This window comes from Folsomia candida, unplaced genomic scaffold (genome assembly GCF_002217175.1).
Source record: "Folsomia candida strain VU population unplaced genomic scaffold, ASM221717v1 Fcan01_Sc037, whole genome shotgun sequence".
Classification (NCBI taxonomy): Eukaryota; Metazoa; Arthropoda; class Collembola; order Entomobryomorpha; family Isotomidae; genus Folsomia; species Folsomia candida.
In genome coordinates, this window is record NW_019091229.1 from 553738 (window position 1) to 569142 (window position 15405).

Genomic DNA, 15405 nt, shown 5'->3' on the forward strand with positions numbered 1-15405 from the left:
GTACGGATGTTTCCAAGCTCTCTCGCAAAGAAAGAGAAATTGCAACATGAATGTGACAAATTTTTACGAAATTTTTGCATGAACTGTAATTTAGCCTGACTTTCTGCTCTACTAAAATTTAAAGTTAACGGTATTTTTAGCATTTTTGGCAGCCCAAAAAAACTTGAATTTCTAAGCTTGTGTGGGTGATCTCATTCTTTATGCAGGCCCCCTAATTTAGTTGATCCAATAGAGAAGTTTACCAAGTTTAGTGAAATCATCTCTTTCGCTCTCGATTTTATTTTTTCCCAGAAGAAGTCAGAGATGAATCGCTTTGCCACGAACGACGGCTTCTTCACAGTCAACTTATTATTACCAGGCTGGAGAGAAGTTTGTTGTAGTATGTGTAGGAGAGAAGAGGGCCGTGCAGACGAGATGTCACCCGCGCATCGAATTGGCCAGAAATTTGTAGCATGAAAAGCTGTAGGTTTATAAATTTATCATGAATATATGTAGAAAATTTTGATAAATTGTAATCCTAAAGTTACGCAAATTTATGAAAAGCTAAAATGTTTAACAATTCTAGTTAAATTCCGGAAAATTTAAATTGATTTTTTTAAAATGACAGACACGGTTTAATAAATTTCGCCAAAGTTATCTATCTAACTCGCAAAAAAATAAAAATGTTCACCCAAATTTAAAATGCGGATGTTATACTGGAAGTAATTATTGGGGATATTCATTACTAGTTCGTAGTTTAGTAACATTAGCAAAAAATATAGTTCGCGAAAAATTTTGGCTTGCAAATTCATTTGCGAACTTGCACATCTTCAAGTTACACATCTTTATTACTTGCACATCTTTATTATTAAGTTCGCATTACAAATAATTATTACCTAAAATACGAGTATGCCAATACCCCCGTTTGTTTTAATGCCGATTTGCATATTTGTAATGTTCGCTCATATGTAAATTAATTAATTCGCAATTTTGCCCATTCTTTCCGCACATCCCTTCCTTCTTGGTGGTTGCGAAGCATAATATTCTCGGAAGTTGTGAGGAGAGAGACAGGCTAAGCTACTCTAGCCCACTTACGGGTGAGATTGAATTGACCATGCTTTTAGCTTTTCGGACCTAAAAAGAAGGGAAAAAGCAGCGGCTTTTGACTTTTTTCCTCCTCTTCCTCGCGGAGAAAAGTTTTACAACGAGTGACATTTTTGTTGACGGGACGGCCTGGTATTTATTATTGTGGAGTGGATGAAATGAAACGCGAGGGGATGTATTGAATGTCAAGTGTCGTTTGTGTGTGTGTGCCAATATTTCATGCGTTTTTGCGAATTTTGTGGGTACACATGTATGGGGAATGATTTATTGATTGTGAGGGTAATAAATTAGGGAAGAATGTGGGAATGTTGATAGGGGTGTGACGGAATAATTAAAATGTGCGAATTACACGTGTTAGTCAATAGTGGAATTAATGGATTTATGTACGCATGCCAATATTTTGCTGGAAAGTAAATGTGTCAGCGAAATAAAAGCTTGCCGATTCTTTTTGGTAAATTAAATAACAAGAATTTCATACATATGGTCAAAGATAAAGAATAATGTCGCAAATTTCGCAAAAGTTGGAAAATTGTATTTAAACATTTATATAATTTGCAATATTTGAGAGCTATGTATGTATGTGCGCATGAAGTTTGGCGTGAGTACGCCCATGATTTTGGAGTTATGGGATTCTACGAACTTGATGAATTTTGTTACAATCTAAGAAATATGGCGATAGACATATGTAACTCTACCGATTAATGTGGTGGGGGGTTTTGCCATATTGGTGCATCAGATAATCTGTAGGTAAATGAATTGTACCAATTTTAGCAAAATTGAAGTCTGCGTGAAATGAATTTTGTCACGTGTGCATCCATTTAGCCGACTTTACGGTCTGTGGAAGTTTTCTCTTTCCTATACTCGAGGATTGTTCGGATTAAGATTTGTCGTGATGAATGTTCAATGAGGCGGAAACATGTGTCCCCCCTTCCTCCATCGTCTTTATGCTGGGTCGCTTATCACCAGGAAGGCTTGGTTGGAGGGATGTGCGGACGATAAGCGGTCCCTCGGGTAGCGTAATAACACATCGTTCACAGATAAATCCATCCTCCAACACTTTCTCTCCTTTCGTCCTCACAAGAATCAATTCATTACCACGGGAAAAATGCTCCCACTTTCACCAAACACCTTTCTCTTGGATGTATGTATGTATGCAGACACAATGGGAAAGAAATTGAGGTAAAGATGCATCTCACCTAAATTTCGGTCTTATTAAAAATGTATGCGATCCGAGATGAATCGCTTCTTTGAAAAAAGCGAATCGTTTAAACCATCCATTTGTTACATCATCGTTAAGTGGAGATCAATTTATTTCAAAATTCCGTATACGTACATATATGAGGGTGATTCAATACTGATTAATTTGTATCGATATGGATCTCATGACTATTAGTTTGTAAAATTCATAAGCAAATCAATGAGTTTTATTTGTAACCGCATATTCCATATTTTTGTACAAATTTAAACTGTAAGTTTTATGTAACATGTTCCTATTATAGGTTTCAAAACTTTGTTTGGACTTACAAAATTTACAATTAAATGGTTACTTTCATATGTATGTACTTCTGAAAATAAAGTTTCACTTTTAAAATCTGAGAAAGATATGTACATACATATGTGCCTTTAAACCATGTAAATCAGATCATATAATTCAGATAAACTTATTGGAAATACATAAAATTTTACAAAAATGTAAAATATTTCTTGTTTGCATAAAATTTCTTGATTCACGCACTTGTCGAGATGAAATTAGTCACTAATTTATTTCGGATTATCACACGCTGTGTAAATATTTTTTTTCAGAATCATCAACTAAATTGGCTATTCTCACCTGGAAACTTTCTAAATATTCTCATATTATTCATTCCCTTGAAAAAGAAACTCCCACTTTCACTTTCACCAAAGAGTTCTTTCTCTCCTTTCATCTGTATCTGCACAATGGAGAAAAAGAGCGTTCTTTTGCTTCCTTCGTGTAATCCATCTCACCGAAATTTCGGCTTTATTAAAAATTTAGACAGTGATCCCAACACGTATGAGATGAATGGCCGGCTTTCTCTTAAAGTGAACATAAAAGTCGGTTTATTTAAGACACGTCTTTATTGCATCGCTTTCTTTCTTTAAGAGAGAGTGAGAGATTTATTGTGACTTGGTGAAAAAGATTGGCACAATTTTTGCTGACAGTTCTTCATCAAACGGAATATGAGACAGTTTATGTGACTGTGTAAACTTTGTAATTTTTATGAAAGTATTGACAGGCGAGAATAAAATAATAAATTTTTGTTTGTAATTACTTATTCGTTTTAAACAAATAAGGGTTTAAATTTCCAAAATCAGTTTAGACATGAAAATCGTTTAAAAAACATGAAATTTGTACAAAGTTTACAAATTTACGAAATTTGTATGAGTTTGTATTCAGGATAATTCAGAGGGATGCAGATTGCAGAATAACTGCGTCAATTTCACGAAAATTACAAACTTAAACAAAAAATAATTTCTTTTAAGGAGATTTTACATGTTTTCGGCCTGATTTTTGTATTTTAAAATTTACAAAGTTTACATACTAAAATAGAAGCCAATTTGTCCCATTAATTTATGAACATATGTGCATGTTTTCCTAATTCAGAGTGCTATTTAGCCCCGATATTTATAAAAATGTCAAACCTTTCGCGTCACACCACTCAATCATGCTATGTAAATAAAGGGTTAAATTTATTGTTGCACTTTACACAAGATTTATTACTCACGGTGTCAAGGTTTACATGCTAAATAGTTAATGAAGACGGTGACGTTAGCTGTTTTTTGTGGGGAGGAAGGGTCCGAGGAGTGCGAAGTCTTCCTGGCCGACGGGGACATCCATGTCGACGCAGACCTTGACCATGGCGGCGCGGAAGAGGGTGGGGTTCGCGTCGATAAGGCCGAGCAGCCACCTCTCTAAATTCCTCTCTTGGAAAGGCGTGCAGCCCAGACACGTTCCAAATAGTGCGGCCATGGCTCGGGCTGTAAGAAGTTAATGATTTTCAGGAATTTTCGTAATAAAGAACGCTTTGTAGTATTTAAACTAATTTGCATGGGATTTGTCATTTGTAAATGTATGTACATATGCATAAAATTTACAAGGTTACGAAACTTGGCGTGAGTACGGAATGAGAGATTGCTTAATTCTGAACTTATGAAACTTTACAGTTGAGAATTTAGCACATTATAACGTATTCGAACTAAAAATAAATATTTTGGGCTTTGACGTGACTGTACCTAATAATCAGTTTGTATTGCAATAATCGTGAAAAATCATACTTTACGAGGAGAAACAAAAAAAGTTGAAAATTTTTTCTACCATAATTTTGCAAATTGTGAAAACGTCTTAAAAATCTATGTTCTTAAGTTTGTCGACACAATTTATTTATAATTTAATTCTCCTTCGTAATCTTTGTAACGCTGTAGGGCTTAACTTTTCTACAAATTCACTTGTGAATGAATTGCATCAAAGATTTGAGTAATGATTTTTCAATTTTTTTTAGAAATTAGAGAAAAATTTGTTTAAAAAATAGTAGAAAATTTGAACTCACGTTTCAACCACTTTCCGATAAGGTCACAGTGCCCCTCGAAGAAGACGCATTTGAAGATGAACTTGAGATAGTGCGTCCTCCTGAAAACGGAGGGCACGTCAAGTTCGTCCAAAATGGGGAGCAGGGTCAAAGGGTATTTCTTCCCGGGGAGGAAATACCGACCATTCTCGTCTAGCTCACCCCCCACAAAAATATTCCCCACAAAGTTCAAGTTTAGGAGAAAAATCGCACACAATTTTGCGATTCTCACTTTCCCCAACATTTCTACATTTCGCCCATAGTAAAACAGATTTCAGAAATTTGGAGATGCGAAGAATTTAAAAATTTATAAAACCGTAAAATTTTTAAAACTGTGCAAAGTTTAATTTTGGAGAATTTCAAACCCTTAAAACGCAAATTCGAACACTGCAAATTTTTGAGAAAACCTTGGTCAATTTGCACCTAAATTTCGTCTAAGCTCTAAATCTGTGTAACTTACTGGAGAATTTCAAATCCTTAAACGCGTGCATAAATTTTGATACCGAAAATTCTAGCAAATTTGCGAAATTTTTGCCAATTTCCTACTAAAAGTGTGTCTGTCGCAACGAGACGATCCACCTCGACTAAATGACCACGGTTACGAAGTTTGCCCCAAAATGGCAATAAATCTTCCACGGGTGGAGTTTCGCACATAGATCACTCATACTTTCGTACAAGTCACCTTGACCCAGGCAAAAAAACGAACAATACGTTTTGCAAATTTTTTGCTGCACTTCTTCTTCAATGGGCAGCATTCCAACTGATATTTTTTGTCATGTGTGACTAAATTGAATATTTAATTCATCTCAATCGTAAATATCTTCCTTAATTTGCATCCAGAATTAGCCAGGGAGGACGAACGACGTGAGGTGGACATGCTAAGAATAGCAATGTGTTATATAAGAACAAATATTAGATTTGCGAATTAATGGGCAATCATATTAATAGGACCGACTAACTAGGATCACCAGGCAGATGGGGGCGTGCAAAAAAGATGTCACAACAGGAACAAAATTAGTATACTCATTTTTTATTGAGAGTATAAAAAAATGTAGCCGAATTGTACACTGTTTAAGAAAACGAATGTTTTTCTAGCTGCAGTTTTTGTCTTGGAAATTTAATGCAAAATTTGTTCATCCAAAGGGCACCCTATTGCAAAATATTTAGCAATGGTCGGCATATGCTGAAAAATACCTGTATGAAACTAATGAATGAATTTTTTTCAGGAATGCATAATTTTTTGCATAGTAAAAGATGTTCAAGAAAAAAACGCCATCTAGCAAACGATCGAAGTGTAATATAAAATGATGAGGTGGCGCTTATTCCTATCATTTTTTGCACCTGGAATTTCTTGCATTTCATGCACCTTGGATTCCTCGCAAATCTTTGCAATGCAGTGAAAAATTAATGTGGAAAAGTTTGAAATAAAACACAAGCCATGATGGAAACATTGTTCTTTAATACTGGAAAATTTCCCATATTCGTTTTCCATATTCAATCAAATCTGTTCCGATATTTACTTTTGTGCTAAACAGTCTTAGATGTAATGCTACCCACGTTTCGCCTGCACGGTCCCCCCGCCTGCCAAAACAATGCCGAGTGAGCGAGACTTGATGTGCATGTTAAGTAGAGGAATGGCATGGTCAAGTGATGCAAGTGTTTATTTGTGGCCGTGAGTCCGTCTTAAAACCATTTACCTTTGTTTTAAAGCCGATTTGTTTTTAGTTCTTGGTTTTATTGCTCAATTATTCAATCAGATAATTTAACCGTGGGTTTATTAATGATATAAAATCAGTGAGTTGATAAGATTAAGGGAGATTTTAGTATGATTTGATGATGAGAAGTAAAAGTATAAAATTTGATTGGATATGATACCCAGAATAAAATTTGGAAGGAGCAATATATGAATATTCAGGTAATTAAGGGCTCGTTGATAAATTATGTTGGTAACACGAGGTTGTGGAGTGGTGGATGCAGATAAATATACATTTGGCAGTGATAATGAAGTAGCGGAAGCGAATATTTAATATCATGTCATCTGTCCTCTATTAATTATGATTAAGATAGATATATACAATGAAATAGTGTTTTTTTCATCTTCCAACGATTTTCGAGTTTGATAGCTTAAAATTTGCGTAATTTTGTGTAGATAAAGAATTCGTAATAAAAAAGGGGGGGTCGACCAGCAGTTTTCGAGATCTGGGCCAAAATGTGCGAATTATTTGCAAATTGTGAGATATTCAGGTTTTGACTAAACCTTAGGTTTAGTATGACTCGAAATAATTTTAAAAATTATTTTGGACTAGAATTCGGCCGCTGCCTCGATTGCGGACCCCCATTTTCCAATATGTTGAGTTTTGCAAAATAATTGCAATTTCCATATTAGTTTTCCACGATGGAATTAGGGTATTTATTAAAGGTTCTTAATGTATTGCTTAATTATACCTCATAGTGATAAACAAATGTTACCAATTCCAAAAGAGATTTTTCCAGAAAATGCAATGAATTTCTTTCGAAATTGAAATTTAGAATATTGCAGGTCTAATTATACAATGCATGTAGTAGTTGGATGAGCTTTTTGGTCATTAGGAATTTTGAAAGCAGCACAAAATTTTGTTAGCAATTCGGAATTTTGTTAACAATGCAAAGATTTTGTTAATGCCGCGGCGACTTGTTTTTTTTACCAAATTACGAAATTATGATTTTTTTACACAAATAAAATTGTCACCTTGTTTCAAATCAATGTATAAAGTGCAGCCATCTCAAAAATTTAGAACATTTTTAACCTACCGGTTTATTATTTTGGATATTTAAGTCTGTAAGACAAATATGCGCATGCATAGCTTTAAGTCTCAAATTGCAAATTTTTTGGCAAATAATAACTGCATATTGAACATGACTCTGTTTGCAGTGGTATCATCATTATCCAACATGTTAATTGAGTATATACATACATACATACATACATAAATACATATTTACATACAGCACAAACTTACTTAACCGAATTTTGACCAAGTTCCGGCTAATCAATTCCCCTGATAAAATAATCAATCAATTGAAATACAATACAATTCTGACCTACGCAATTAAATATCTATGTATGTAACTCATACTCAACATTGTCCATTATGTATCTATGTACATACATAAGTATATTACACAACAGTCTGAAGTGGGATGACAATAAATTATATAAATGTCAATTCCATGTAACATAATTTGGAATTTGTCCGTAAAGTTAAATATGTATATCTAGCTCTTTGCATAAATACGGGTTCTCGAGGTCCGAGATAATCACTGCTCTAGAAGTAACTTAAGCAGTTAACTAAATATTTATAAAATGTGGGGTCAACTTATTCAACCCTTACTATGTTTTGGACTTGCCTTATCCTGCCTGGCAGGTAGATAAATACTTATTACTTTGTTTTATTTTAGATAATAAAATCAGTGGAATTTAACTAAGGATATTTTCTCACGCAATGATCACATTTTGTTTAGCCCCGCATCGATTGGGGGAGTGGGGGAACAAAATGTATTTTCGCGCCGACGATACTACGGTTCGTATGCATGTGTAGCTTTTAAAATATACCGCAATAGTTTTTAATGATTTATGTCGATAATCTGATCCGATCCGATCCAACCGAATTATTCGACCAATGAGTATACTATCGATCCGATCGTATCCTATTTATGCTGGATAAAAAAATCCGACTCGATTTCCAGGAAAAAAAGCAGAGTTCGATCTGATCGGATTATGCGGAAATTTATTATAACACGCATTCTATCTAGTCGGGCTGGATTATCCGACCATTTACTTTAACATGGATCCGATTTCCGGATAAAAAAATCCGATCCGATCCGAACGATCAGACTTTTCTGTATCGAATCTACCAACCCTAACCATATTTATACAATAATTACTTGCACAGGCCACGTGGGACCAATCCGTGACCCGCTGTAATTATTACGGCATGAAGTTCGTTGATATCAATTCAAACGAGGAGTTAACGGCGCTCGTTGGAATGTTGGGACCAAGTGAATAACAAATTTTGAAATGTGCATTAAAACGGGAAGAATCATTAATTTCAAAAATTGTATTTAAGGGGTTTACTGGACCTCGGGAAAACAAGTGTTCGACTTCAAGTGGGCAACTACGAATGCTAGGGTGGACCTTGATTTACGCAGGGAAAACGAAACATGCGTCTACATTACGCCTGGAGGTTTCTTGGGTGTGTTTCCCTGCACGGAAAAATTATATACCTTGTGCTACGCGATAATTAATTAACTTTTGTAAGTGTTGTACCTACATTAAATTTAAGCTTGTTTCCAGATCATGATTAAAGAAATTAGTTTTGTTTAAATTTATGCAGATTTAAAATTGCTTGTTATTTAATGTTGGATATGAAGTAAATATAAAATTAAATATTTAATTAATTTATGTATAACAATGGTTTATGTAAAGAAATATTAGAGTAAAAAATAATACTGCTTAAGTAACGTATTAGTGGACACTTTTATTGCGCTTTTATGTCCTTAAACCCGAATGTGAATATATACATATACATAGATATACCGTAATTTTCGTAAAGCCACCTAGACCTTATCAGCAGGATCACATGAACCTAAATTTGTATACCTCACACCGGACCAGATTGGATCATTACAGGAACATATCATTGTTCGCAGTACGTTAATCCATGCCAAATAACAAGGGAAAGTCATCGACTGCTCCCCGAGTTCAGGGTACCCACTAGGTTTTTTAGAATCTACCAGGACCCCAAATGAAGGATCCATGCATATTTACGTTCAAAACTTATATTTGGCGCTGTGGCGTGGCGCCATATTCGCGAAATTTGAATGTTTTTATTTTTAAAACCGCCATAACTTTTGAAATCCTGGACGGATTTACAAAATTGTTTGACCAAAATCATCACAAGGGGTTCAACTTTCGATTTCCTTGAAGTTTTTGAAAAACTGAAAACAACGGACTTTCAAACTTTTGCACAAATTCCGAATTTTCTTAAATACAGGGGTTCGCTGAAAAAACTTTAAAAATATTTCAAAAATTAACATTTTGTAATTTTTGATTTTTTTCTTGAAATTTCGGATTTTTTGATCATTTTAAGCTCAAGATTTTGAAAATCCCACGGAAACTGCAAAAGTTATGGAGGTTTGGTTGCAAATTCAGATTTTTAAGTTTGGCGCCACGCCGCGCCGCCAAATATGAGTTTTGCACGTAAATATGCATGGATCCTTCATTTGGGGTCCTGGTAGATTCTAAAAAACCTAGTGGGTACCCTGAACTCGGGGAGCAGTCGAGGACCTTCCCTTGTTAGTTATATAAGTTTCTTACTGCGTACGATTTTGAACTTATGTATGCATGTATGACTAAGCACCTTACTAAATCCAACTTTTCAACAATCTACACGTTCCGTGGATTAGGATTAGTTATTTAGAAATAAGTAATCCACGCATTCATTAAGGAATTTGCTAAAGTTACGAAATTATTTTAATTTTGTACGACTTCAAACTTACATAGATATTCATATATGTAACTAAATACGTGTATGCATACATGTAAGTATGTAGATACATACATATGCACCAATAAATGTTTGTAGTGGTCAGGATTAACTAATCCATACCATTGTATATCTTATCAAGAGAATTTAATAAATAATTACCTTAAATTAACCATTTACCCCAGTTTTTATTGTAGGTACGTACATAATCTATTAAAATGACAAAGGTATTAAACTATTTACATGAAGCAAACACAATTCTGACGTACTGGTTTATATCTCTTCCAAGTACTTTTATATAATACTTCACTCTTAAAAACTGGGTAGTAAAATAATCACTGGAAGTGCAAAATGATGGTAATAAAAAAGATGCCAATCAGTCGCAAACCTTTACAACTCCTGTAGGAAATTGTTACCAATGCCGATGCCAGTTAAGAATTTAATTTTAATTAATTAATTACATAATTAAATTTAATATCAGTTTCCTTTGAGTGAATGTAAATATGTAAAAAGAGTATATGTACGTGTACTTACAAATATATGTATGGAAAATTATATACATATACGTCCATTGTAATAATTTAGAAACGTAATTCACTAATCCACACCACACAATTACCAATATGTATTATCAGAGAATATGATTTATCACCTTAAATTACGTCAAAAACTAAGAATGTAAATCCCGAGTAATCCTAATGATTTATACATGTGACTCTACCTCTTTTTACTATTCAAGGAATCATAAACTTGTTGAAGTCTTAAGAGGCTTATTCCACATTAATTTTAATTATCTATAACATTATAAAATACATATATACATGTAATTCCTGGATCAGTCGTTATCTGACTTAAAAGTAAAGTCCGATTCTCAGCCTGCGTAAAAATACAGGTGTAATACTTCCATGAAAAGCATACCATTGTTTTTATTCCACAGGAATCGCATTGTGCAGGCACTTGGCTAACCGAGCTATCTAAAATGTGGCGGAAACTTCACTTATTTTTACCTTTGGGAGTCGTGTATTCCTGCGTCGCGGCAGATAAAGGTATTTCGTAATTGATTCACTTGACCTAAATTTATGGAGGATGTTCATATCCTCTTCTTCCGATACACTTTGGATTTAGGCCTGGATTCTGTTGGGCAAGGGGGATCTATAATGGCCCTAAATTATTTGGGGGCATGGGAAGGAAGAAGGTATTATCGGGCTGAAGATACTTATGTAAGTATATTCCATACGTTTTTATTGCCACGTGAATATTCGAATTTAGTAAAATCATAACCACGTGTTATCTGTGTATGTAAAGCTTAGGTACATGTATATTTCACAAATGCAATTAAATTTCCTGTCCATTCATTAATAAATATTTAAATGTTTCCATGTTTTAGCTATGTGCAGTTTGGGTTTCACAGACATTTTGTTAGATTATATGTATTGGACAAATCTTTACCAGGCTAAAAGTGATTGCACGTGGTGTCGATAACTATATATATGTACTTATTTCGAGGTGAAACCTCTTTATAGTTCGTTATGTCCGTCCGTCTTTCTGATAACAGTGATAACTCGTGGCCGCAATATGTGCACAGATATGAAACTTTGGAAGTACGTTTTAAAGATCCATCTCTCGTCATTTTGACCTGCGACATCTCGGTGAACTCCAAGAAAAGGTCTAAAATCTCGAAAGCACACCAGCCTCACGCCACGTTTCAATCTTAACAAATTTTCGACGGATAAAAACATAAATCATATTCATATTATGACACTGGTTTTGCCCATGTATGTGCTGTAACGGTTGATCTAAATAGAGTGCACTTACTTGTATTGCAGGCCACGTGGTCAGAATCGATGGCACGATGCAGTTCGCAAGGAATGGTTCTCGCTGATTTACGTTCAATTCAAGAGATAACAGCGGTTAGCAAAATGCTAAACGAAAGTAAGAAACAAGTGTCAAGTTGACTGGTGGATATGAATATATGTAGCATTAACTCATTGGGTGTTTCAGATCACTGGACGGCAGGTCAACAAATACCGAGTTTCAAATGGGCAACGACCACTTCCACAATTGTGTTTCCCGTAGTCATGGATGACTGGACGTGTGTTCTCCTCAGTCAGAATGGATTCCTGTATGACGCCCCATGTTCTGGACTCGCTTGTGACACGACCACTTCTCCAACCAAACATGACATTCCCTATTCATCCACATCTCTCATAAATCAAAGCCAAGAATTAAAAGCCATTCAAATATTACGTTGTGTCACACGTGATTAAGATTTCGAAACGAAAAGAATATGCATTTACCAATATAGTAAATTATCGGCAATAAAAGTTCTGGTCAACTTTATTTTTCTTTCCTTTATTGTTAAGTGAATCAGTTAATAAAGTGTATGTTTTAATTGAAACAATCACTTAAAGTGATTCGTCAATTGTAAACTTATTTTTATATTGCTAGCAAAGACAAATTTACTAAATTGAACAACTAAATTAAATAAGAAATACGAATAACTAAATTCTTAAGTTCCATCTGCAATGGCCAGAATATTATGTGGAAAGGTGAGGTAGCGTGGCCTTTATTTACGTTGTGTAAAACGTGGCAGTCATCGCATCATTCAGATTATTACTTTAGATTTAATCAGGATATGTAGTCTCTTGAGTTCATTCGAAAATATCGAATTGCACTTCAAAGCTGCAAGTGCCTCAAACAAATCATCCATTTATGGGAGAATAATGTATATATATATATGAGATGCCCCTTCCTTCTTTTATCCATGTAGAAAAGTAGTTAAAAAGTAGTTGAAAAGTAGTTAAGGTATTGTTGGTCAACAATAGCATCCGAGAAAGTAGTTGACTACTTTGTTTCAACTAATTTAGAAAAGTAGTTGAATCTTAAACTACAACTACTTTTTGCAAAAAATTGTAGTTAACATGTAATTAACTACAGTTTTGTAGTTAACTACTACAACACTGATACATGCACATGTCAATAAACTTTGGCTGGAAAATTATATTAGTCCGTTACCCCGATAGATGTCATATTTACTTTTTGAAAATTACATAATTCAATAAATAATTTTTCTAGATAATATTTTTTACAAGTTTGCTACCTTCGCCTTGGTTTTTATTTAGGCATCAATGTTTCTTACATAAAAAAGTGTGAGGGTTACGTGACGCCGATCTTCTTACTTAGATTCATATACACCTCTTGACAATTTTAATCATTTGTAAAATGACAGCCACTCATTCCACAGTATGGCATGTATTTATCCAAAAAACTGATTGATCACCCGTAATTAAGCACGCACATCCACTTAATTTTGACTACAAGTTCCGCTTAATCTATTTATCTGATAACCTACTGCATAAATTCAGTGAAATGCAACAACTTGCACCTAATTATGACGTCAATAATTTAATGTTTTTCACTAGAATGTGCTAAACGACGGAATTTTTTTTACTTTGAAGTGGAATAATCGATTTATGATTTCTAATTAAATGAAATTTGTAATCTGTTGACGAATTTTCAATGAAATCCAGCACATATTCTGCATATAAATACGTGTGCAAGGTGCTCATCAAAATCATTCCATTCTATTCCACTATCAAGAGACTTTAGTAATTAATTTGAGCTAACTAAAATGTGGCGGGAACTCCAACTTATATTTCTTCTGGGAGTGGGCATCACCTGCGTGGCCGGAAATCCGGGTAATTATTTCAAGAATTTCCAAAATTTATTTCAAACTAGTTTATTCCCCGTGTAAACGCGGGTTGGGGTAAGTTAATCCCGTCAGGGGCAATTTGAAATTCAGCGCCAGTTTATATAGGGACACGCCACTATCAAATTCTTGTTTTGATAAGTACTAACTGTCAACTAATCGAAATTAAATATTCTTATTACTCTAGCCCCGAATAGCACCGTCCAAGGGGGAGGATCCACCCTGGCTCTCACCTATCTGGGAGCGTATGGAGGAAAAACCTACTTCCGCGCAGAAGAAACCACGGTACTTAAGAGCTATGCAAATTTTACTGACGTATTTGTTAAACATGCTTGTCAACAAAATTATTTAGGCCAACTTTGCAACTTCAAAGACACGATGCAGTTCACAAGGAATGATTCTCGCTGACATCCGCACATCCCAAGAGTTATCAGCGCTCAACTCTATCCTTGGATCGAGTAAAAAAATTAGCATAAGATCTAGATCAGCGTTTGCCGTGAGAAGAACTGCATGAAAGAAACTACTGCACCGAAATTGTTTTTCAGACATAATTTTTTGCACGAGTGCGAGAAGTTCTAGAAATAAGGGCCACCTAGCGGTTGATCCAGATAGCTATTATGGCACAATGGATGAACCGCTAAATGGCGCCTATTCTTGCACCTCGGAGATTGCACCTTTTTGCCGGGAAGTACAGGAAATGCGGAAAATCAAACACTGTTCTAGATGCAAATTGTTAAATTTATGCATATGTTTTAAGTAAAATTATCGTTGCTATCGCATTTATTTATTCAGCTCAGTACTGGACATCTGGTGAACAGGTCTCGTCCTACAGATGGTCAACGACGAACGGTCCAGTTGACCTACCGGTCACCATGGCTGATCCCACGTGTGTCTATATCTACGCCGGTACTCTGCGGAACGTTCGATGTTCTACAAATTTACAAACCTTGTGCCAAACTTAACGGCGAAATGGAGGGACTTGACTCGACTGAAACTTAGATTTAACGTAAAGAATAGACATTCTTTCCGTTAAATCTAAGTTTTACGACAATCCTGGCTAAATCAATTTGCTTTCTTTTAATTTTTCCAAATCGAACTTAAATCTTATTTCTTAAAGTTAATGATGGATTACGCATATAATTACTTCTAAGACATATTGGATTATTGCTTATGATAAATATTTAAATTGAAACATATGTATACTAATAAACACTATTGATATGTAGCAAGAAATATGATCACCACTCTAACCAATGGGAATTCGGCATGTGAAATGGTACGTAAACGATAAGCGTAATTTTAATTTGTGCTGCCAGTCAGTAACAAGCATTACACATTTTGATCTCACCATGACGGCCGCTACAATATTAACCTGTCCAACTGGACAAAACTTGTATCACTTTAACCCCCAAGGCTTAACCTCCTTGGCAACAAATTGACTAAAACTCAATGTCATTATCCCACTACTAAAAACTTGAATGTTGGAAAATTCTGATGGACAAAA

At 34.8% G+C, this 15405-nt stretch overlaps 4 protein-coding genes across 5 annotated transcripts; 3 read left to right on the forward strand and 1 right to left on the reverse strand.

Moving 5' to 3' along the window:
* Positions 1 to 3786: 3786 nt before the first annotated feature.
* On the reverse strand, positions 3787 to 5404 carry LOC110861098. Its single transcript, XM_022110211.2, has 3 exons — positions 5128 to 5404; positions 4650 to 5054; positions 3787 to 4080 (listed from the first exon to the last, which is right to left on the reverse strand). The coding sequence occupies exons 2-3, from the start codon at positions 4909 to 4911 to the stop codon at positions 3872 to 3874; spliced, it is 471 nt and encodes a 156-aa protein (XP_021965903.1). The 5' UTR covers positions 4912 to 5054; positions 5128 to 5404; the 3' UTR covers positions 3787 to 3871.
* Positions 5405 to 7876: 2472 nt separating this feature from the next.
* Positions 7877 to 9177, forward strand: LOC110861093. Its single transcript, XM_022110205.2, has 4 exons — positions 7877 to 8071; positions 8169 to 8227; positions 8600 to 8705; positions 8774 to 9177. The coding sequence occupies exons 1-4, from the start codon at positions 8011 to 8013 to the stop codon at positions 8953 to 8955; spliced, it is 408 nt and encodes a 135-aa protein (XP_021965897.1). The 5' UTR covers positions 7877 to 8010; the 3' UTR covers positions 8956 to 9177.
* Positions 9178 to 10930: 1753 nt separating this feature from the next.
* On the forward strand, positions 10931 to 12561 carry LOC110861004. Of its 2 annotated transcripts, XM_035860876.1 has the most exons (5): positions 10931 to 11049; positions 11130 to 11238; positions 11318 to 11412; positions 12019 to 12124; positions 12194 to 12561. In XM_035860876.1, exons 2-5 carry the CDS (start codon positions 11172 to 11174, stop codon positions 12457 to 12459), a joined length of 534 nt encoding a protein of 177 aa, XP_035716769.1. In that variant the 5' UTR covers positions 10931 to 11049; positions 11130 to 11171; the 3' UTR covers positions 12460 to 12561. The 2 variants fall into 2 exon arrangements, with proteins under 2 accessions (XP_035716769.1, XP_021965809.1); XM_022110117.2 differs by having other exon boundaries at positions 10937 to 11238.
* Positions 12562 to 13761: 1200 nt separating this feature from the next.
* On the forward strand, positions 13762 to 15134 carry LOC110861086. Its single transcript, XM_022110199.2, has 4 exons — positions 13762 to 13890; positions 14089 to 14186; positions 14254 to 14359; positions 14694 to 15134. Exons 1-4 carry the CDS (start codon positions 13824 to 13826, stop codon positions 14861 to 14863), a joined length of 441 nt encoding a protein of 146 aa, XP_021965891.1. The 5' UTR covers positions 13762 to 13823; the 3' UTR covers positions 14864 to 15134.
* The last annotated feature ends 271 nt before the right edge of the window (positions 15135 to 15405 follow it).

Bases quoted from the DNA above. Each gene is read 5' to 3' on its own strand.
- LOC110861086 (XM_022110199.2), top strand. From the start codon at position 13,824: ATGTGGCGGGAACTCCAACTTATATTTCTTCTGGGAGTGGGCATCACC. The intron at 14,187-14,253 runs GTACTTAAGAGC...AAAATTATTTAG, and splicing joins TCCGCGCAGAAGAAACCACG to GCCAACTTTGCAACTTCAAA. The intron at 14,360-14,693 runs GTAAAAAAATTA...TTATTTATTCAG, and splicing joins CAACTCTATCCTTGGATCGA to CTCAGTACTGGACATCTGGT.
- LOC110861004 (XM_035860876.1), top strand. From the start codon at position 11,172: ATGTGGCGGAAACTTCACTTATTTTTACCTTTGGGAGTCGTGTATTCC. The intron at 11,413-12,018 runs GTAAGTATATTC...CTTGTATTGCAG, and splicing joins ATCGGGCTGAAGATACTTAT to GCCACGTGGTCAGAATCGAT. The intron at 12,125-12,193 runs GTAAGAAACAAG...TGGGTGTTTCAG, and splicing joins TAGCAAAATGCTAAACGAAA to ATCACTGGACGGCAGGTCAA.
- LOC110861093 (XM_022110205.2), top strand. From the start codon at position 8,011: ATGTGGGGTCAACTTATTCAACCCTTACTATGTTTTGGACTTGCCTTA. The intron at 8,228-8,599 runs GTTCGTATGCAT...TTACTTGCACAG, and splicing joins TTCGCGCCGACGATACTACG to GCCACGTGGGACCAATCCGT. The intron at 8,706-8,773 runs GTGAATAACAAA...ATTGTATTTAAG, and splicing joins CGTTGGAATGTTGGGACCAA to GGGTTTACTGGACCTCGGGA.
- LOC110861098 (XM_022110211.2), bottom strand. From the start codon at position 4,911: ATGTTGGGGAAAGTGAGAATCGCAAAATTGTGTGCGATTTTTCTCCTA. The intron at 4,081-4,649 runs GTGAGTTCAAAT...AACTTCTTACAG, and splicing joins TATCGGAAAGTGGTTGAAAC to CCCGAGCCATGGCCGCACTA.